This window comes from Pristiophorus japonicus, chromosome 1 (genome assembly GCF_044704955.1).
Source record: "Pristiophorus japonicus isolate sPriJap1 chromosome 1, sPriJap1.hap1, whole genome shotgun sequence".
Classification (NCBI taxonomy): Eukaryota; Metazoa; Chordata; class Chondrichthyes; family Pristiophoridae; genus Pristiophorus; species Pristiophorus japonicus.
The window spans coordinates 225635309-225658504 of record NC_091977.1 but is presented as its reverse complement, the minus strand read 5'-3'; the positions used below and the strand labels follow the sequence as shown (position 1 = coordinate 225658504).

Genomic DNA, 23196 nt, shown 5'->3' with positions numbered 1-23196 from the left:
CTAGATTTGAATATAGGGAGTATGATTAAGAAGTTTGAAGACAACACTAAAATTGGCTGTGTGGTTGATAATGAAGAGGAAACTCATGGGCTGCAGGAGGATATCAATCTTCTGGTCAGGTGGGCAGAACAGTGGCAAATGGAATTTAATTCAGAGAAGTGTGAGGTAATGCACCTGGGGAGGGCTAATAAGGAAAGGATATACACATTAAACGGTAGGCTACTTAGAAGTGTAGATGAACAAAGAGACCTTGGAGTGCTTGTCCACAGATCCCTGAAAGTAGCAGGCCAGATGGATAAGGTAGTTAAGAAGGCATACGGAATGCTTGCCTTTATTGGCCGAGGCATAGAATACAAGAGCAGGGAGGTTCTGCTTAAATTGTATAATACACCGGTTAGGCCACAGCTGGAGTACTGCGTGCAGTTCTGGTCGCCGTATTATAGGAAGGATGTGATTGCACTAGAGAGGGTGCAGAGGAGATTTACGAGGATGCTGCCTGGAATGGAGAATCTTAGCTATGAGGATAGATTGGATAGGTTGGGCTTGTTCTCCTCAGAACAGAGGAGGATGAGAGGAGACCTCATTGAGGTGTATAAAATTTTGAGGGGCCTGGATATAGTGGGTAACAAGGGCCTAGTTCCCTTGGTGGAGGGGTCAATAATGAGAGGGCATAGGTTTAAGGTGGTTGGTGGAAGGTTTAGAGGGGATTTGAGGGGACACTTGTTCATGCAGAGAGTTGTGGGGAACTGGAACTCGCTGCCTGGAAGGGTGGTGGAGGCAGAAACCCTCAGCACATTTAAAAGGTGCTTGGATGTGCACTTGAAGTGCCATAACCTGCAGACCTCGAGCTGGTAAATGGGATTAGACTTGATAATCTCTTGTTGGCTGGCACAGACACGATGGTAAGTACATCATGGAATCTAATATGGCCAGAGTGATCTCCTGAACTAGTTTCGATCGCCTGGATGGGTCGGAGAGGAATTTTCCCAGATTTTTTCCCCCAATTGGCCTGGATTTTTACCTGTTTTTTTGCCTCTCCCGGGAGATCGCATGGCTCCGGGTGGGCTGGAGCGTAAAATGTTGCGATACATGGGGTATTGCAGTTGTGTGGGCGGATTGGTTTTGCCGGATGCTCTTTACCTGTCCGCTATAGTTCATTGTTCATAGGTTTATATGTAACCTTCAGGGCTGCTGATCGAGGGCCATGTCGGCCTTTAGTCGGCTGGCATGGACACGATGGGCCAAAATGGCCTCTTTCTGTGCTGTAAATTTCTATTGATCTATGTCCTCATTAGTTACATAGAAACATAGGAACAGGAGGAGGCCATTCAGCACCTCAAGCCTGTTCCGCTATTCAATGAGATCATGGCTGACCTGTGACCTAATTCCATATACTCACCTTTGCCCCATACCTTTGGTTAACAAAAATCTATTAATCTCTGATTTAAAATTAAGAATTGATCCAGCATCAAGTGCCATTTGCAGAAGAGAGTTCTAAACGTCTACCACCCTTTGCGTGTAGAAGTGTTTCCTAACTTCACTCCTGAAAGGCCTGGCTCTAACATTTAGGCTATGTCCCCTAGTCCTAGATTCCCCATCTAGTGGACATAATTTCTCTCTACCTATCCTATCAGTTCCCTTTAATATCTTGAAACCTTCAATCAAATCACCCCTTAATCTTCTAAATTCCAGTGAATACAACACCAGTTTGTGTAATCTCTCTTTATAATTTATCCCTTGGAGTCCAGGTAACATTCTGGTAAATCTACGCTGCACTTCCTCCAAGGCCAATACATTCTTCTTAAGGTGTGATGCCCAGAATGGAACACAGTCAAACCAGAGCTTTATATAGCTGTAGCATGACTTCTAACCATAGAAAATAGTTTCTTGAGACCCATAAGAGCTTAAATAAGACAATAATCAGATCACAGAAGAAGCTGCTTTAATGAGTAAACTTACAGCAGAGTCTGATAACAGTCAGGCAAACATTTTCGTTCATCAGCTGTGGCTAGTTCTCTCACCTCTGAGTCAAAAGGTCATGGGATCAAGTCCCAGTCTAGAGAATTGAGCACATAATCTAGGCTGGCACTCCCAGTGCAGCACTGAGGGAGTGCTACACTGTTGGAGGTGCCATCATTCAGATGAGACGTTAAACTGAGGCCCCGTCTGCCCTCTCAGGTAGATTTTTTCGGCACTGTTTCAAAGAAGAGTAGGGGAGCTCTCTCTGGTATCCTGTCTAATATTTATCCCTCAACCAACATCACTAAAAACAGATTTTCCGGTCATTGGCACATTGCTGTTTATGGGAGTTTGCGGTGCGCAAATTAGCTGCTGCGTATCCTACATTACCACAGTTATTGCACTTCAAAAAGTACTTCATTGGCTGTAAAGCACTTTGGGGCGTCCTAAACCATGAAAGGCGCTATATAAATGCAAGTTCTTTCTGTCTTCTTTCCCTGGAAGGGTTAACACAAAATCACTAATTTTCCACTGCAGTCTAGTCTTAAGAAGAGAGTACATGCAAAATAGTTTGACCTCTAACCTGGTTTCTGGTTACGATGCCATCCACGGGATCTGTGTATTCAAAATTTTCTGTTTTCTCCACTGTGTAGTTGTGATTGCCAACAGCGAATTGTTGGCTTGGGAACGATCGTTCTGTGATTACAGCTTCAAGGTCCCTCATCAAGTAGAATGCTGCCCGTGGATCAACTTCCTCATAATCAAATCTACTCATAGAAACATAGAAACATAGGTATTTACAGGGCAGAAGGAGGCCATTTCAGCCCATTGTGTCCGCGCCGGCCGACAAAGAGCCGCATGGCCCTCGGTCAGCAGCCCTGAAGGTTATATATAAACCTATGAACAATAAACAATGGCGGAAAGGTAAAGAGCATCCGGCCCAACCAGTCCGCCCCATAATTCAGTCAGGCAGAGTCAGCATGGATTTATGAAGGGGAAGTCATGTTTGACAAATTTGCTGGAGTTCTTTGAGGATGTAACGAACAGGGTGGATAAAGGGGAACCAGTGGATGTGGTGTATTCGGACTTCCAGAAGGCATTTGACAAGGTGCCACATAAAAGGTTACTGCACAAGATAAAAGTTCACGGGGTTGGGGGTAATATATTAGCATGGATAGAGGATTGGCTAACTAACAGAAAACAAAGAGTCCGGATAAATAGTTCATTCTCTGGTTGGCAATCAGTAACTAGTGAGATGAAGATTGCAAAGTGCCGCAGTACAGCGGGACCTGGGAGTACTTGTGCATGAAACACAAAAGGATAGTTTGCAGCTACAGCAAGTGATCAGGAAGGCCAATGGAATCTTGGTCTTTATTGCAAAGGGGATGGAGTATAAAAGCAGAACAGTCTTACTGCAGCTATATAAGGTATTGGTGAGGCCACACCTGGAATACTGCGTGCAGTTTTTGTTTCCATATTTATGAAAGGATATACTTGTTTTGGAGGCAGTTCAGAAAAGGTTCACTAGGTTGATTCCGGGGATGAGGGGGTTGACTTATGAGGAAAGGTTGAGTAGGTTGGGCCTCCACTCATTGGAGTTCAGAAGAATGAAAGGTGGATGCAGAGAGGATGTTTCCACTGATAAGGGAGACTAGAACTAGAGGGCATGATCTTAGAATAAGGAGCCGCCCATTTAAAACAGAGATGAGAAATTTCTTCTCTGAGGGTTATAAACCTGTGGAATTCGCTGCCTCAGAGAACTGTGGAAGCTGGGACATTGAATAAATTTAAGACAGAAATAAACAGTTTCTTAAATGATAAGGGGATAAGGGGTTATGGGGAGCAGGCGGGGAAGTGGAGCTGAGTCCATGATCAGATCAGCCATGATCTTATTGAAAGGTGGAGCAGGCACGAGGGGCCGTATGGCCTACTCCTGTTCCTATTTCTTATGTTCTTATAAACAGAAAAAGAGTTTGCAGCAACTGGGAAAGGCCCGAGGCAAAAGGCAGTTGTACAAATAATATCAGAGGGCTATAGGTACGGATGATTCTTTTTTTATTACTCATTTTTGGGATGTGGGTGTCGCTGACAAGGCCGGCATGTATTGCCCATCCCTTGAGAAGGTGGTGGTGGGACATCTTCGAGATCTGTTGCAGTCTGTGTGCTGAAGCTCCTCTCACAATATTATTGCATCAGGAGATCCAGAATTTTGACCCAGCGCCATGAAGGAATGGCCGATATATATCCCAAGTTAGGACGGTGTGTGTGACTTAGAGGGGAACTTGAAGGTGATGGTGTTCCTATGCACCTGCTGCCCTTGTCCTTCTAGCTGGTGGTGGTCTCAGATTTGGAAGGTTTGACAGAGACAGATGTAGAAAACCATTAGAATATCAGCAGGCTTTAAATACAGATGCTAAGACAGAGACAGATGTGGAAGGTCATTCAGCTTATCTTAGGTCAACCATCCAAAGGACTTATAGACCCCCATCACATTGCTTCCAAGGTTTCCTGCTCCACTACTCCACCCAAAAGTCCATTGACCACCCTTTGTATGAAGAAAACCTTCCTGACATCAAGCCTAAATTTGCTGGTTAATACTTTGCATCTGTGCCCCATTCTTCTTCTGTCCATGTTTAGTTTGAAGTGGAGCTCCTAATTCATCTGGTCACTGCCCAAAAATCTCCAACTTTCATCGGGCAAATTCATTTCAATATACAGTTACAATGTCCGAAATCCGGAATCCTCGGGAACGAATTCGTTCCGGTTTTTGGGTTTTTCTGGATTTCAGACAAGAAAATCAATAGTCTGAAATTAGGAATCTTTGACTGAATCCGTGCCGGGTTTTGAGCGGCGAGGCCCGAATTCCTGCAAAATCTGAAATCCGCCACAGGTTCGGTCGAGGATTCCGGATTTCAGTTTTCTTGTCCGAAATCTGGAATCCTTGACCGAATCCGTGCCGGATTTTGGGTTTTGCCTCAAAAATGTCCGGTTTTTGGACAATAATTCCAGATTCCAGATGACCCCATCAGCTATGCGCAAAGTGGCCGGTTTTCGGACGATTCCGGTTTTCGGAGTTCCGGATTCGGGACGTTGCACCTGTACATAAGTGTGAAGTGGTGCATTTTGGTAGGAGCAATAAGGAGGTGACCTACTCCTTGGAAAATAAGTGTGTAAATCGGGATAGAGGCGCAAAGGGATCTAGGGGTACGATTCACAAGTCACCAAAAGTAGCAATGCAGGTTAATAAGGACATTCTAAAAAAGCAAACCAAGCACCGGGGTTCATTTCTGGAGGGGTAGAATTGAAAAGCAACGAAGTTATGTTAAACTTGTATCGAACTCTGGTTAGACCACACTTGGAATACTGTGAACAGTTTTGGTCTCCACATTATAAAATGGATATTGAAGCACTGGAGAAGGTCTAAAAAAATAACTGAGAGGTTATACCCATCGGGAAAGACTGAAGAGGCTGGGCCCTCTTCTCTAGAAAAGAGAAGGCTGAGGGATGACTTAACAGAGGTCTTTAAATTTATGAAAGGGTAGGGTAGATAAGATGTTTCCACTTGTGGGGAGCCCAAAACAAGTGGCCATAAATATAAGATAGTCACTAATAAATCCAATAGGGAATTCAGGCGAATATTCTTTACTCGGAGAGTGGTGAGAACATTGAACTCGCTACCACAAGGAACGGTTGAGATGAATAGCACAGATGCATTTAAGGAGGAGCTAGATAAGTACAAGAGGGAGAAAGGAATAGAAGATTATGTGGATAAGGTGGGAGGAAGCTCGTGTGGAGCACAAACACCGGCACGGACCTGTTGGGCCGAATGGCCTGTTTCTGTGTTGTATATTCTATGTAATGTAATTCTATGAGGTTACATCCAGCTTGGAACTACCCTGCAGTGGTGATGCTCAATGTCACAGCATAGTATAAATGAGTTTCTGAACTAGCGTACTGGTGATAAGGAAAGCTAGTTTGACATTCCAGTGATCATTGCTGCTCTGACAGCTTTGTTTATGTGAGCTCACCAGGGGTCACTGCCAAGTTAGGCCGCCAGATTTCACGTGTGGTGGGGGGGCAGATGGGGTGGTTGGGTCATCAGTTTGATTAAATGCTGACAGCGGAGTTAGGTTTTTTTAAGAAAAAGCAGGATGTTGGGCAGGCAGTTGGATAGACTCAGAAAAAGAGGGAAGACTGCAGGGAGAGGAGGTGCTCTAGGCAGGAGAACAAAGTGTGGAGAGACCATTCTGTTTGCGTTAAGGAAGATGACTTATGATTCGATATTTTCAATGTCATTATGCAAATTTTAAGGATTGAAATAAGTCAATCTGATCATAACTGGGGGAGCGCTGCGCTATCTGAGGTGCCATCTTTCAGATGAGATGTTAAACCAAGGCCCCGTCTGCTCTCTCAGGTGGATGGAAAAGATCCTAAGGCATTAATTCTAAGAAGAGCAGGGGAGTTCTCCCTGGTGTCCTGGGCCCAATATTTATCTATCAACCAAGATCACTAAAAAAACAGATTATTCGGTCATTATCACATAACTGTTTGTGGGATCTTGCTGGGCACAAACTGACTGCCGCCTTTCCCTACATTACAACAGTGACTCTACTTCAAAAAGGTCATGAAAGGCACTGTATAAATTTAAGTTATTTCTTGCTTCATATGTTTGTGTACTTCAATAATCTTTAATAATGTGGACCAGTGGTCAGTGTAATATATTCCCTGGAACATTGGGGGAGATCTTCTTGGATCTGTCCCCAGGAACCTGTGGTTACTGGACAATTGGGTGGGATAGAGCACAGGCCAGTAAAGGATCCTCCTTCCATTAATGGTCCAATGATTGGCAGTCCAATCCATCGGGAATGTAGACTGTGGAAACTCTCAAGACTGGAGGGTCTCTCACAGTTCAGGGATGAGCACATCTGACAGCCGTCAGTCACGGCCTCAGTTGCAATATCAAAATGTGTCCCAGAATAGACGCTCATCTCACCTGCAGTAGTAATTCCGACCAAACCGGGCCCAGTGGTCCTTCACGATCTCCTCCACACTCTGTTTGCGAGCTGCAATAATTGATAGCCATGCAAGCACAGCCCAGAGACCATCCTTCTCTCGAATGTGATCAGACCCTGGGACAGACAAAATAATTTATTGCGTGCCATACTGTATTTCCTCTAACTGCTGGAGTAGAATCATACAACCATATGGGGGAGAAGGAGGCCATTTGGCCCATTGTCCTTGTTCCGGTTCTTTGAAAGAGATATCCAATTAGTCCCACTCCCTCTGTTCTTCCCCATAGCCCTGCAAATTTCTCCTTTTCAAGCATTTATCCAATTCCCTTTCGAAAGTTACTATTGAATCTGCTTCTACCACCCTTTCAGGCCGTGCATTCCAGATCACAACAACTTGCTGCGTAAAAACAAATTCACCTCATCTCCCCTCTGGCTCTGAGTGTCTGAAGTATTTAACCTCGAACACACTTAGTGAAACTTCTGTTGTTAATATATTTCTGGCAAATACAAACACCACTTAGCCAAGCAACACGAGTAGAAGGAATAGCAACAAAGTCAATCAGAGACACATTGCATTACTGTCCAACTCAGTTGTTTTCAACAAGAATTATGTCTTCTTCGTTTAAAGTCTGTGTTTCCTGGTTTAGGGATAAATTATCTATTTAATAAACTGGCTGTGGGTGATTTACATTTATCAAAATAATTACTCCAACAAACGGCAGGTTTTTTGTTCAATCTGAAATGACGATATGGTCGATATCTAACATTTTTGGCTAGAATGAGGGCGTGCATGGGACAAGCAGGGGCACAGGGGACAATGGGCACAGGGAAGGGGGAACAGGGTGAGAGGGCACAGGGGGAGGGGGCACAGGGGGAAGGGGAAATGCTGAGGGGGCACAGGGGGAAGGGGCACGCGGGAGGAGGCACAGGGGGAAGGGGAAATGCCTGAGGGGCACAGGGGGAAGGGGCATGGGGGAGGGGGCACAAGGGAGGGGGAACAGGGGAATGGAGCACACAGGAGGGGGCACAGGGTAAGGGGGAACAGGGTGAGGGGGCACTGGGGAGGGGGCACAGGGTGAGGGGGCACAGGGTGAGGGGAACAGGGTGAGGGGTTACAGGGGAGGGGGCACAGGGTGAGAGGGAACAGGGTGAGGGGGAACAGGGTGAGGGGGCACAGGGGAGGGGGCACAGGGTGAGGGGGAACAAGGTGAGGGGGCAGAGGGGAGGGAGCATAGGGGGAGGGGGCACAGGGAAGGGGGAACAGGGTGAGGGGGTAGAGGGGGAAGGAGCACAGAGAAAGGAGAACAGGGTGAGGGGGAACAGGCTGAGGGGGCACAGGGGGAGGGGCATAGGGGGAGGGGAGACAGGGGAGGGGCACAGGGATGGGGCACAGGGGCAGGGGGCACACGGGAGGGGGTACAGGGGGAGGGGACACAGCGGAGGGGCACAGGGGCAGGGGGCACACGGGAGGGGGTACAGGGGGAGGTGGCACGGGGAGTGGTCACAAGGGAGAGGGGACAGGGGAGGGGAACAATGGCAAGGGGAACACAGGTGGAGGAGGCATGGGGAAGGGGCACGGGAAAGACGTGAGCAGGCATGGGGCCCCCCATGGGGAGGGCACAGGGTGCGGGGGCACGGAGGAATGGGGTGGGTCTGAGGAGCCCTATCAAATCCTTTAATCATCTTAAACACCTTGATCAGTTCACACTTAATCTTCTAAATTCGAGGGTGTTATATATGTGGACTTGTATTTGCTCTGTACAGCCACCAGAGGGTTCATCCCCTGGAGTTCCAAGGGATCCCATAATCCCTTGGGAGCACAGGTATTTAAGGAGGCTTCACAGGCTGGAGAGGCACTCTGGAGACCTGCAATAAAAGACTACGGTCACACTTTACTTTGAGCACACAGTGTTCAGTCTGAATCTTTCTCCATACACAACAACTGGCGACGAGATACAGATAGCAAACCCAAAGATGCACAGAACAGTGGGCATCCTGGAGAAATTTTTGGAGGGAGATGATTGGGAAACCTTCGTGAAGCGAATCGACTAACACTTTGTGGCCAATGAGCTGGAAGGACAAGCGAACGCTGCCAAACGAAGGGCGATTCTCCTCACCGTCTGTGGGGCACCAACGTATGGCCTCATGAAAAATCTGCTTGCTCCAGTGAAACCCACAGAGAAGTCACACGATGATTTGTGGACACTGGTCCGGGAGCATCTGAACCCGAATGAAAGCATTCTGATGGCGAGGTACTGGTTCTACACCTACAAAAGGTCTGAAGGCCAGGAAGTGGCGAGTTATGTTGCGAGCTAAGACGCCTTGCAGGACATTGCGAATTTGAAGGACATTTGGAGCACATGCTCAGAGGCTTTTTCGTACTTGGCATTGGCCACAAAACTATACTTCGCAAACTTTTGCCTGTAGAGACCCCAACCTTGAGTAAGGCCATAGCGATAGCCAGGCGTTCATTGCCACCAGTGACAATACTAAGCAAATCTCTCAGCACACAAGTGCTGCTACAAGTACTGTGAACAAAGTGATGTTGTTTTAGAATCGCAACGTACAGGGCAGGTCACACATACCTGCAACTGCCCATCCGCAGATGTCTAAGGGTGGTGAATACAAGGCCATTAACATCTTGTTGACGCTGCGGGGGTGATCATCACTTCCATTCATGTCGATTCAAAGGATACGTTTGCAAGGGCTATGGAACAATGGGACACCTCCAGCGAGTGTGCAGGCGAGCTGCAAAGCCTGTTAAACCTGCAAACCACCAGGTGGCAGAGGAGGACAGATCCACGGAGGATCACGATGAACCAGAGCCTCAGATAGAGGAGGCAGAGGTATATGGGGTGCATATATTCACCACGAATTGTCCCCCGATAATGCTGAATGTTAAACTAAATGGACTCCCAGTGTCAATGGAGCTGGACATGGGCACGAACCAGTACATCATGGGCAAAAGACTTTCGAAAGGTTGTGAAGCAACAAGGCCTCAAGGCCAGTCTTAACTCCAGTTCGCACAAAACTAAGAACTTACACGAAAGAACTGATTCCTGTAATCGGCAGTGCTACCATAAAGGTCTCCTACGATGGAGCGGTGCACAAGCTACCACTCTGGGTGGTACCGGGCGATGGTCCCAGGCTGCTCGGCAGGAGCTGGCTGGGAAAGATACGCTGGAACTGGGACGACGTCCGAGCGCTATCGCCCGCTGACGACACTTCGTGTGCCCAGGTCTTAAACAAATTTCCTTCGTTGTTTGAACCAGGCATCGGGAAATTCCAAGGAGCAAAAGTGCAGATCCATCTAATTCCGGGGGCGCGACCCCTCTATCACAAAGCGAGAGCAGTACTGTACATGATGAGAGAAAGGTTAGAGATTGAGCTAGACCGGCTGCAAAGAGAGAGCATCATTTCCCCGATCGAGTTCAGCGTGTGGGCCAGTTCTATTGTCCCAGTCCTCAAGGGAGACGGCACCGTCAGAATCTGTGGCGATTACAAAGTAACTATCAATCGTTTCTCCCTGCAGGATCAATACCCACTACCAAAGGCCGATGTCCTCTTTGCAATGCTGGCAGGAGGAAAGACACTCACGAAGGTGGATCTGACTTCAGCCTACATGACGCAGGAACTGGAGGAATCATCGAAGCCCTCACCTGCATCGACACACACTGAGATCTTTTTGTTTATAACAGATGCCCGTTTGGAATCCGAGCAGCTGTGGCGATATTCCAGAGAAACATGGATAGTTTACTGAAGTCGGTCCCACACACCGTGGTCTTCCAGGACGACATCTTGGTCACAGGTCGGAACACAGTCGAGCACCTGTAGAACTTGGGGGAGGTTCTTAGTCGACTCAACCGCGTGGGGCTCAAGTTAAAATGCTCGAAGTGCGTTTTCTTGGCGCCTGAAGTGGAGTTCTTGGGAAGGAGGATTGCGGTGGCCGGCATCAGGCCCACCAACACGAAGACAGAGGCAATCGAGAACGCACCGAGGCCGCAAAATGTGACGGAGCTGCGGTCGTTTCTGGGACTCTTGAACTACTTTGGTAACTTCTTACCGGATCTCAGCACACTGCTAGAACCACTACATGTCTTACTACGAAAAGGGGGCGAATGGGTTTGGGGCAAAAGCCAAGAAAATGCCTTTGTAAAAGCGAGAAAATTGTTATGCTCAAATAAATTGCTTGTGTTGTATGATCCATGTCAGCGTTTGGTACTAACATGTGATGTGTCGTCAAATGGCGTCGGGTGTGTATTGCAACAAGCTAATGATTTCGGGAAATTGCAACCGGTTGTTTATGCATCCAGGAGTCTGTCTAAGGCTGAGAGAGCCTACAGCATGATTGAAAAAGAAGCATTAGCGTGTTTCTATGGGGTAAAGAAAATGCATCAATACCTGTTTGGGCTAAAATTCGAATTGGAAACTGACCATAAGCCACTTATATCCCTGTTTTCCGAGAGTAAAGGGATAAATACCAACGCATCGGCCCGCATCCAGAGATGGGCGCTCACGTTGTCCGCATACAACTAGGCCATCCGCCACAGAAAACTGCGCCGATGCTCTCAGTAGGCTGCCATTGCCCACCCCAGGGGTGGAAATGGTGCAGCCCATAGATCTAGCCATGGTTATGGAAACATTTGAGAGTGAGCAATCACCCGTCACTGCCCAGCAGATCAAAACCTGGACAAGCCAGGACCTCTTATTATCTCTAGTCAAAAGCAGTGTGCTTCACGAGAGCTGGTCCAGTGTCCCAGTGCAAATGCAGGAAGAGATAAAGCCATTCCAGCGGCGCAAAGCTGAAATGTCTATACAGGCAGACTGCCTTCTGTGGGGCAATCGAGCAGTGGTCCCCAAGAAGGGCAGAGATACCTTCATCAATGACCTCCACAATACCCACCCAGGCATCGTAATGATGAAAGCAATAGCCAGATCCTGTGTGTGGTGGCCCGGTACCAATGAGGATTTAGAGTCCTGCGTTCACAGATGTAATATATGCTTGCAGTTAAGCAATGTATCCAGGGAGGCACCGCTAAGTTTATGGTCTTGGCCCTCCAAACCGTGGTCTAGGGTACACGTCGACTATGCAGACCCGTTCTTGGGTAAAATGTTCCTTGTGATTGTAGATGCGTACTCCAAGTGGATTAAATGTGAGGTAATGTCGGCTAGCACGTCCGCTGCCACTACTGAAAGCCTGCGGGCCATGTTTGCCACTCACGGCTTACCTGATGTCCTGGTGAGCGACAACGGATCATGTTTTACCAGTGCTGAGTTCAAAGAATTCATGACCCATAACGGAATCAAACATGTCACATCTGCCCCGTTTAAACCAGCATCCAATGTCAGGCAGAGAGGGCAGTGCAAACCATCAAGCGAGGCTTGAAGACGGTAACTGAAGGCTCACTGCAGACTCGCCTATCCCAAGTCCTGCTTAGCTACCGCACGAGACCCCACTCATTCACTGGGTTCCCACCTGCTGAACTGCTCATGAAAAGAGCACTTAAGACAAGGCTCTCATTAGTTCACCCTGATCTACATGAACAGGTGGAAAGCAGGCGGCTTCAACAAAGTACATACCATGACAGCGCAAATGTGTCACGCAAGATTGAAATCAATGATCCTGTATTTGTATTAAATTATGGACAATATCCCAAGTGGTTTCCCGGCACTGTCGTGGCCAAAGAGGGAAGCAGGGTGTTTTGTGTCAAACTTTCAAATGGACTCATTCACCGGAAACACTTGGACCAAATCAAACTCAGATTCACGGACTATCCTGAGCAACCCACCTTGGACCCTACCTTTTTTGATCCCTCCAACATCCACACCAGTGGCAACTGGCACCACGGTTGACCACGAAGCAGAACCCATCATCCACAGCAGCCCTACAGGGCCCAACACACCAGGCAGCCCAGCAAGGCCAGCTGCACAGCAGCCCAGCGAGGGCCCAACAAATGATTCAACAACACCAACTTTCACACCACGACGATCAACCAGGAGAAGAAGGGTCCCAGATCGATTCACATTGTAAATAGTTGCACTATTGACTTTGGGGGTTGGGCGGGGGAGTGTTGTTATATATGTGGACTTGTATTTACTCTGTACAGCCACCAGAGGGCTCATCCCCTGGAGTCCCAAGGGATCCCATCATCCCTTGGGAGCACAGGTATTTAAGGAGGCTGCACAGTTTGGAGAGGCACTCTGCAGACTTGCAATAAAAGACTACGGTCACACTTTACTTTGAGCTCACAGTATTCAGTCTGACTCTTTCTCCATACACAACAGAGGGAATACAAGTCAAGTCTGTGCAACCTGTCTTCATAATTTAACCTTTTTAGCCCCAGTACTATTCTGGTGAATCTGCACTACACCCCCTCCAAGGCCAATATATCCTTCCTGAGGTGCGGTGCACAGAACTGAACGCACTACTCCAGATAGGGTCTGACCGGGGCTCTGTATAGCTGAAGCATAACTTACTCCACTTTGTATTCCAGCCTCATTGAGATAAAGGCCAACATTCCATTAGCCTGTTTAACGATTCTTTCTATACCTGACCTGTAACAGACATTAAAGATGACTTTGGTTTTTCAATCAAAACAATAATATCTTTGATTGCATTTTGTACTAATACCACCTTTGTAACACGGCTATGCTGCACCTTCTGCACAAACCAATGGCAATTTATTTCATTGAAAGGCACGTGATCTAGCATAGGCTGATACTGTGTCGTGCGACCACAATCAGTCCACTGTATGATTGTAAATCTGTACGCAATCATTTGTCTACAAACATCTTTAGCTCCTAGCTCGGGCCTCCTCGTGAAAAGAATTTCAATGTTAGATCTTGCACTCAGCTAACCACATAGATAATCTTCTTTGATTAATACAACAACGACTTACATTTATATAGCGCCTTTAATGTCGTAAAACATCCCAAGGCACTTCACAGGAGCGATTATCAAACAAAACTTGACACCGAGCCACACAAGGAGATATTAGGACAGGTGACCAAAAGCTCGGTCAAAGAGGTAGGTTTTAAGGAGCGTCTTAAAGGAGGAGCAAGCGGTGGAGAGGCGGAGAGCTTTAAGGAGGGAATTCCAGAGCATAGGTGGCTGAAGGCACGGCCACCAATGGTGGAGCAATGAAAATTGAGCAAGAGGCCAGAATTGGAGGAGTGCAGAGATCTCAGGGTAGGGCTGGAGGAGGTTTCTGAAATAGGAAGGTGCAAGGCCATGGAGGGATTTGAAAACAAAGATGAGAATTTTTAAATTGAGACGTTGCCGCATCAGCAGCCAATGTAGGTCAATGAGCACAGGGATGATGGGTGAGCAGGACTTGTTGCTGTTAGTACATGGACAACAGAGTTTTGGTTGAGCTCAAGTTTATGGAAGGTGGAAGGTGGGAGGCTGGCCAGGAGAGCATTGGAATAGTCAAATCTGGAGATAACAAAGGCATGGATAAGGTTTTCAGCAGCAGATGGGCTGAGGCTATGGCGGAGATGGGCGATGTTACAGAGGTGGAAGCAGCGATCTTGATGATGGAGCAGATAGGTGATGGGAAGCTGATCTCACATTCCAAGAAATCACAGCCACCAAAAACTTTGAAGAAGTCACAGTCTATAGAAGTTGAAAGAGCTTGGTGCTAAAATATGGTTTGTCGCGTGTGTCTCACAATTCTCTTCACACTTTTGGCAGGGCCTTTGAAGGCCATGGGTGCTATTGTAACCTTATGAGTCCGGCAAAAGCCTACCTTAGTCACATTCTGCTTAAACACCTGACCAGCAGGGCATGTTTCTGTCACAATCCTTTATCTCCCTGTCGTTTCCTAGGATTAGGAGCTTCCTAACACAGGTGGTTCAATATTATTGAGTTATGTTCTGTTTCTGGAGAAACCAATTTCAATGCCCAGTTCACTGGCATTTTAACCATCGTGAGGCTTAGACTGTTTTCTTTAGGCGGAGGGGGGCTAAAATTGTGCGAATGCATTTTGCTTTAAAACTAAAAATAAACTCCAAATCTTTGGTTTAATGTCTCATTCAAAAGATGGTACCTCCAACAGTGCAGAGCTCCCTCAGTACTGCACTAGAGATTCAACCTAGGATTATGTGCTTCAAGTCCCTGGAGTGGGGCTTGAAGCCACAATCTTCCAACTCCGAGGTGAGAGTGCTACCCACTGTGCCATGGCTGACAACTAAACTCAATTACAAAGAATGGACAGTGTCATGTATTCTACTGTCATTGTAACCCATGTATAAACTGACCTAAGTTGTACACTGTGAGTACACTGACCACTAGGTGGTGAACTTGTTGGAGACACTCCTAACCTGGATTTTCAGGTATAAAAGGGGAAGCTCCACCCACCTTCTGTACTTCAGTGCTGGCTAATAAAGGTTACTGGTCACAGAGTGACCTTCTCTCAAGTATGGGCCTCGTGTGCATTTGTACTGTATAGTAAGGACATATTAGACAGAACCAGGGGCTGCTGATGCCAAGAGGCCAAACCAGAGCATAAGTCACTCCACCTTCAACAGCAGGAGAAAAAGCAGTGAAATCAAAAACAAGGACCAGCAATGAGAGCAATCATGAGCATGCTTAATCTATCCTGCATTCATGGGTGAAGGGAGATGAATAGAAATAGGACATCTTCTGTGGAGAAGTTAACGAAGAATACCTCGAGTTCATCTGAAGTAGAATTAATGCTTGTATCAGCAGGTTTATATTAGGATAACCTTTTTTTATAGAAAACATATTTGCGTCTTCACGCCAGGCTGCATTATAGGATCTGTTTCATATCAAATGGCTGATGTAAATTAATGTCAAGGAACTGCACGATGTAAAACATATGTAAGTGTTGTCTACACCTGTTATTGAAGGGCACTTAAAAATGGTGCTTCAGAGAGAAGCATTTCTGCTTCCCATTTAGTGTCGTAAGAATAGAATCAGCAACCCACTTATTTTGGGGTGGACTCGAAATGACGGAATCCATCGGAGTCCTTGTGGGCAAATTGGAGGGAGATCGAAACCACCTGCATTGCTCTGTATTGAACTCACTGTGTTAACAATGTGTACAGTTCTGTCTCCATATTACAAAAAAAAAGGATAGAGGCACAGGAGAATGTACAAAAAAGATTTACAAGGATGCTGAGAGGTTATACCTATCAAGAAAGTTTGAACAGGCTAGGGCTCTTTCCTCTACAAGAGAGAAGGCTGAGGGGGTGATCCGATAGAGACCTTTAAAATTATGAAGGGTAGAAGTAGAGAAGATGTTTGTACTTGCCGTAGAGATCAAACTAGTGGTCATAAATAAAAGATAGTCATTAATAAATCCAATAGGGAATTCAGGGAAAACTTCTTTACCCAGAGAGTGGTTAGAAGCTAAATAAGTACATGACGGAGAAAGGAATAGTAGGATTTGTTAATGGGGTGAGATGAAGAGGGGCGGGAGGAGGCTCATGTGGAAACTGTTTATATGCAATTGCAGGGCAGAATTAGAGGCTCAGCTCAGTGCCTATAGGCCACCCTAAGTGAATGCAACACCAACATTTAGAATAATACAAAATAGACAATGTAATTTCCCTATTGTTCCTTTTTCTACACATGCTTGATGTTGAAGAGAATTGTGCAGGATTCTGGAAGTATTTGGTTGGGAATAAGACCACTATCAGTAGTAGGCCCAGAAAGGATTGTCTGAGATGTGGCACATAAAATATTAAGCAATATGTGCACTGTTGTCAACCGGATCCTCAGCATCTGAACACCAGACAAAGAATGTGCAGCTTCTAATGAGACAGGATTAATTAATGACCTCATAGTAAAGATTCCTCTAGGGAAGAGTGACCATAACAGGATAGAATTTCACATTCAGTTTGAGGGTGAGAAACTTGGGTCTGAAACTAGTGTCTTAAACCTAATAAATAAAGGTATGAAGACATTGTTGGCTAAAATGAACTTGGAAAATAGATTAAAAGGTAAGATGGTAGATAAGTAGTGGCAAACATTTAAGGAGATATTTCATAATTCTCAAGAAAGATATATTTCATTGAGAAAGAAAGACTACGAGAAGGATGCACCACCTGAGCTAACTAAGGAAGGTAAGGATGGTATCTACTTGAAAGAAAAGGCATACAATGTTGCGAAGATTGGTGGTAGGCCAGAAGATTGGGAAAGTTTTATAAACCAGCAAAGCATGACTAAAATAGATTATGAGAGTAAACTAGCAAGAAATATAAAAACAGACTGTAAGAGTTACGACAAGGATATAAAAAGGAAGAGAGTAGCTGAAATAAATGTTGGTCTGTTAGAGGATGAGACATGGGAATTAATAATGGGAACAAGGAAATGGCAGAGACTTTGAACAAATATTTTGTATGTGTCTTCATGGTAGAAAACACTAAATGCATCCCAATAATAGTAGAAAATCAGGGGGGAAAAGGGAGGGAGGAAATGAAAACAATCATTATCACTAGAGAAAAAGTACTAGGCAAACTAATGGGACTGAAGGTGGACAAATCCTCTGGACCTGATGACTTGCATCCTAGGGTCTTAAAAAAAGTGGCTGCTGAGATAGTGGATGCATTGGTTGTAACCTTCCAAAACTCCCTGGATTCTGGAAAGGTCCCATCAGATTGGAAAATCGCAAATGTAATGCCCCTATTCAAGAAAGGAGGGAAATAGAAAGCAGGAAACTATAAGCCAGTTAAGAACAAAAGAAATAGGAGCAGGAGTAGGCCATATGGCCCCTCGAGCCTGCTCCGCCATTCAATAAGATTATGGCTGATCTGATCATGGACTCAGCTCCACTTCCTCACCCGCTCCCTATAATCCCTTATCCCCTTATCGTTTAAGAAACTGTCTATTTCTGTCTTAAATTTATTCACTGTCCCAGCTTCCACAGCTCTCTGAGGCAGTGAATTCCACAGATCGACAACCCTCTGAAAGAAGAAATTTCACCTCATCTCAGTTTTAAATGGGCGGCCCCTTATTCTAAGATTATGCCCTCTAGCTCTAGTCTCCCCTATCAGCGGAAACATCCTCTCTGCATCCACCTTGTCCAGCCCCCTCATAATCTTATACATTTCGATAAGATCACCTCTCATTTTTCTGAATTCCAATGAGTAGAGGCCCAACCTACTCAACCTTTCCTCAAAAGTCAACCCCCTCATCTCCGGAATCAACCTAGTGAACCTTCTCTGAACTGCCTCCATAGCAAGTATATCCTTTCGTAAATATGGAAACCAAAACTGTGCGCAGTGTTCCAGGTGTGACCCCAATACTTTATATAGCTGTAGCAAGACTTCCCTGCTTTTATACTCCATCCCCTTTGCAATAAAGGCCAAGATACCATTGGCCTTCCTGATCACTTGCTGTACCTGTATACTAACCATTTGTGTTTCATGCACAGATACCCCCAGGTCCCGCTGTACTGCAGCACTTTGCAATCTTTCTCCATTTAAATAATAACTTGCTCTTTGATTTTTTCTGCCAAAGCCACACTTTCCAACATTATACTCTATCTGCCAAATTTTTGCCCATTCACTTAGCCTGTCTATGTCCTTTTGCAGATTTTTTGTGTCCTCCTCACACATTGCTTTTCTTCCCATCTTTGTATTGTCAGCAAACTTGGCTATGTTACACTCAGTCCCTTCTTCCAAGTCGTTAATATAGATTGTAAATAGTTGGAGTCCCAGCACTGATCCCTGCGGCACCTCACTAGTTACTGATTGCCAACCCGAGAATGAACCATTTATCCCTACTCTCTGTTTTCTGTTCGTTAGCCAATCCTCTATCCATGCTAATATATTACCCCCAACCCCGTGATCTTTTATCTTGTGCAGTAACCTTTTATGTGGCACCTTGTCAAATGCCTTCTGGAAGTCCAAATACCCCTCATCCACTGGTTGCCCTTTATCCGCCCTGTTCGTTACATCCACAAAGAATTCTAACAAATTTGTCAAACATGACTTCCCCTTCATAAATCCATGCTGACTCTGCCTGACCGAATTTTGCTTTTCCAAATGTCCTGCTAGTACTTCTTTAATAATGAACTCTAACATCTTCCCAACCACAGATGTTAGGCTAACTGGTCTATAGTTTCCTGCTTTTTGTCTGCCTCCTTTTTTAAATAGGGGCGTTACATTTGCAATTTTCCAATCTGCTGGGACCTCCCCAGAATCCAGGCAATATTGGTCAATTACAACCAATGCATCCACAATCCCTGCCACTACTTCTCTTAAGACCCGAGAATGCAAGCCATCAGGTCCAGGGGATTATCCGCCTTTAGTCCCATTATCTTACTGAGTGATTGTGATTGTGTTAAGTTCCTCCCCCCCTATAGCCCCTTGACTATCCACTGTTGAAATATTATTAGTGTCCTCTACCGTAAAGACTGATACAAAATATTTGTTCAGAGTTTCTGCCATCTCCATGTTCCCCATTACTAATTCCCTGGTCTCGTCCTCTAAGGGACCAACATTTACTCTAGCCACTCTTTTCCTTTTTATATACCTATAGAAACTCTTGCTATCTGTTTTTATATTTCGTGCTCGTTTACTTTCATAGTCTATCTTCCCTTTCTTAATCATTGTTTTAGTCATTCTTTGTTGATTTTTAAACGCTTCCCAATCTTCCGTCCTCCCACTAGTTTTGGCCACGATGTATGCCCTTATTTTTATTTGGATACCATCCTTTATTTCTTTAGTTAGCCACGGGTGGCTATCTTTTCTCTTACGCCCTTTCCACCTCACTGGAATATATTTTTCTTGAGAGCTGTGAAATATCTCCTTAAATGTACACTACTGTTCATCAACCGTCCTACACTTTAATCTATTTTCCCAGTTAGCCTAACATCTGTCATTGGGAAAATGTTGGAATCCATTGTTAAGGAAGTAATAGCAGGACATTTAGAAAATCATAATACAATCACGCAGAGTCAACCTCGTTTTGTGAAAGGGAAATCGCCCATTTATCGCTCACTTATCACCCAGCGTTACTTTCGGCATGTAGTTAACGCCGAGAATTAATAATAGCGCCCGTCCATTTTTTTCTTCCGTAAACGTCAGGAAAATGGAAACTAATGCCCATAATATGCCCACATAGCGGCAAAAATATCGCTCGTCGAAACAAACGCTGAGAAAAAGTTGCTCTCACTTCACCTTAACCCAGCGGTATGGACGCCATTTTGTAAATCGGAGGACGTTTCATATAAAAGGCTGCTTCAACTTCTGGAGAGTTTTGATGTAATCTGGAGTTTTTTTTAAAGTTGATTTGAACATCTGAACAAACATCTCATCATACTGTGGACGATTTGAATTTATTTTATTTGTTTTAGTAGGTAAATTTATTGTTTGTGAACAATATGTATAATACTGATAGTTATTGTAATGGGGCCTATACTTTCTCAGCCTGTCTAAATGACCACGCACATGCTGCACACTAGAGATGGCAGAAGGTATATTGAAGAGCATTATGTGCCCAATCAAAGAGGTGGCAGACTGAGGAAGAGGAGGTCGAGAACTTACACCCGACGCACTTACAGGGAGAAGCGGTCTTATCTGAGAAAATGCACAACAATGTTATGTTAAATAAAATAAATTTAATGATAATATGTGTATAAAATCATACTGATAACTGTACAAAACATCCCACCCCACCCCTCAACAAATTATAATACCACTAGCGACAGTTAAAGAGGGAAAAACTTGCATTTATAATGTGCCTTTCATGATCTCTAGACATCCCAAAGCACCTTATAGCACAGAAACAGGCCATTCAGCCCAACTGGTTTATGCCGGTGTTTATGTTCCACACAAGCTTCCCACCCCTCTTCATCTCACCTTATCAGCATAACCTTCTATTCCATTCTCCCTCATGTGTGTATCTAGTTTCCCCTTAAATGCATCTATGCTATTCACCTCAACTACTCCATATGGTAGCTGCTTAATTTTCACTGAGGGGAGCCGAAATTTCCCCTTTCTATATGGCCTCTGTCCGCCTGAAAGCGGCGGCCATGGGTCGGTGCGGAATGGCCACTGAGTCTGCGCGGAGGGGCCGCCATTTCGAAAATTGCTCTTCCTTAGGTAGAGGGGACCGCTTTGCCCATTTTCCCACCGTGGCGTGCACGCGCCGGCCGCTTACCAGCTGGCGGGGACCCCCTTGTGAAATTGTCCCTGGGGAAATTACTCCTTTCCCGGTGTTGCCCCGCGGTAGCAGTCCTGCTGCCAATAGGTGCCCCCGACAGCTGCCAGTAGACTCCCTGCGGCCACCCTTAAAAGGGAGGTGGTGCTGCCGGCGATGCCATGTAATTTTTTTTTGTCAGCCAACTGCCAGGTGGGGCGATAATTATGGCCTTGGATTTGGCCGGGTCGCCAACAGGCAGCCTGGTACCCTCTCTTGGGTGCCAGGCCGCTGGCCCAGCTGAAACCCTCCCTGGTGGCCCAGTGTTTGCCACTAAAGTGGCTGCAGAGTTCGCAGGGGCCCTCCCCTTTAACTGATGTGTAGAGACTATGTGACGCGTCAGCGCGATGACATCATCAGCATGGCACTAATGCCTTGCAGTGTTGGTCACTCCGCCCCGCCCCCATTCTTCCCCGCTCCCACTTCCGCCCCGAAGATGATGTCACTTCCACCCTGCTCCAAATGAAACCCCGAAGTGCTGAATTTCTACAGAATGGCTGCCCCAGAACACTTCGAAAATGGTAGGTGTGCCTCGTTTCCGGCGGTGGGCAATTTCGGCCTCCAAAGATTTAGGGGGAGAAATTGGGATCGTTTGTGTCTCCTGTTAGCATCCCCGGGGGTCGTGAACGGGACACAAACGACTTTTCGCCTGGGCTTGGCACCGCTAACGACTCCTGCTAAATTTCGTGGCCGTTTAGCGGTGGCGGTAACCTGCAACAACCCGCTCCGCTGCACAGTGACCTGTTTTCGCCCCGGAGCAAAAATTCTGGAGCGCTCCCTGAAGCTGCACCGGGCAATGCCAGGGATAGCTTCGAGGGGCGCAAACCGGGCTGTAGGCCGCTTGCGGGGCGCTAGTTAAAGAGGAAGTGGCATACGCCAAAACAATAAACGGCTAACTTACCGGTTGCATCGTGGAACGCGGGGTCTGTGTCGCGATCTGGCTGCCCGCCACACCACTTGAGTGCCAGGCTGATGCCACGGCACCCTGCTCCCTGGTGGTCCAGGTAGGGACCCGCAGAGTCGGCAGCTTGGCCCTCCCCTTTAATGAAGGGCAGGGCTCCTTTAATGCGGCAGCGCTATGCGTCCCAGCGTGAAACGCTGTACCCCTCTCCATGTGCTTCTGCCCCGTTCGCACCCCACAGAGCAGGTGGAGTGCATTACTTTGCGTTCCACTTGCTCTCGGGGGCGGTAACCCCAATAACTCGAGCGAGGCGGGACTTCCGTGCCTATCGCAGGAATTCCCGCCTCACGGCTGTTACCACCCCCCAGACGGGGTGCTATGCAATTTCCCCCCCTTGGACTGAGATAGCCGCAACTCTCTGTGAAGGCTGAGTTTGGGGTGGGTAATTTCTTTCTGAAGGACTGTGGGAACAAGGTTATATTGTGGAGTTGTGGGGGATGGAGGATGAATAACGTGAAGATTTGATTGATTAGAGTGAGGAGCAGGGATCACTTCTGTGGAACATTTCCTCAGGAGATTGACTGGGTGGAGTAGAATCCATCGGTTTGGTAGCTCATACTTCAGCTGTGTAGAAAGTGGGCTAGATTATCTGGTCATTATCACATTGCTATTTGTGTGAGCTTGATGTGCGCAAATTGGCTGCCGCATTTCCCACGTTACAACAGTGACTACACTTCAAAAGTACTCAATTGGCTGTAAAACGCTCTGAGACGTCCGGCTGTCCTGAACGGTGCTATATAAATGCAAGTCATTCTTTAGATAGGTTCATTGCCTTGTCCTCATTCCAATTATGTTAAATATTAGCATTTGCCCATTGAAATCTTGATTGATGACTGTTTGCTCAATGCAGATTAATTGCTGTGCTCGGGTAGTACGCGTTGCAGTAATCATGACATCAGTAACTTGTTATTTGCAAAACCAGCAAGCTGTGAGTATTCTGACAATTTGGAAGAGTTTTTGAACGATGTTGTTGAGCTGCTGGCTGGGTGCCTGGAACATCCTGAGAGAAACAGCCTTCTCTGTGGCCCATTAAGAGAAGCTTTCATCCTTTTATAGCAGAAGGATGACTTTCATGAGACTTTGTAACAACACAT

At 46.2% G+C, this 23196-nt stretch overlaps 1 protein-coding gene across 2 annotated transcripts in view; it reads right to left on the bottom strand.

The window, feature by feature from the left end:
- pgm5 (phosphoglucomutase 5) overlaps window positions 1-23196 on the bottom strand; it is a 296274-nt gene that overhangs the window by 32785 nt on the left and 240293 nt on the right. For both annotated transcript variants that reach the window (XM_070887138.1, XM_070887148.1), the window contains 2 exons: window positions 6953-7088; window positions 2543-2726 (listed from right to left, as the gene is read on the bottom strand). In XM_070887138.1, the coding sequence (XP_070743239.1) occupies window positions 2543-2726; window positions 6953-7088 (320 nt within the window). The remainder of the gene's footprint in view (window positions 1-2542; window positions 2727-6952; window positions 7089-23196) is intronic.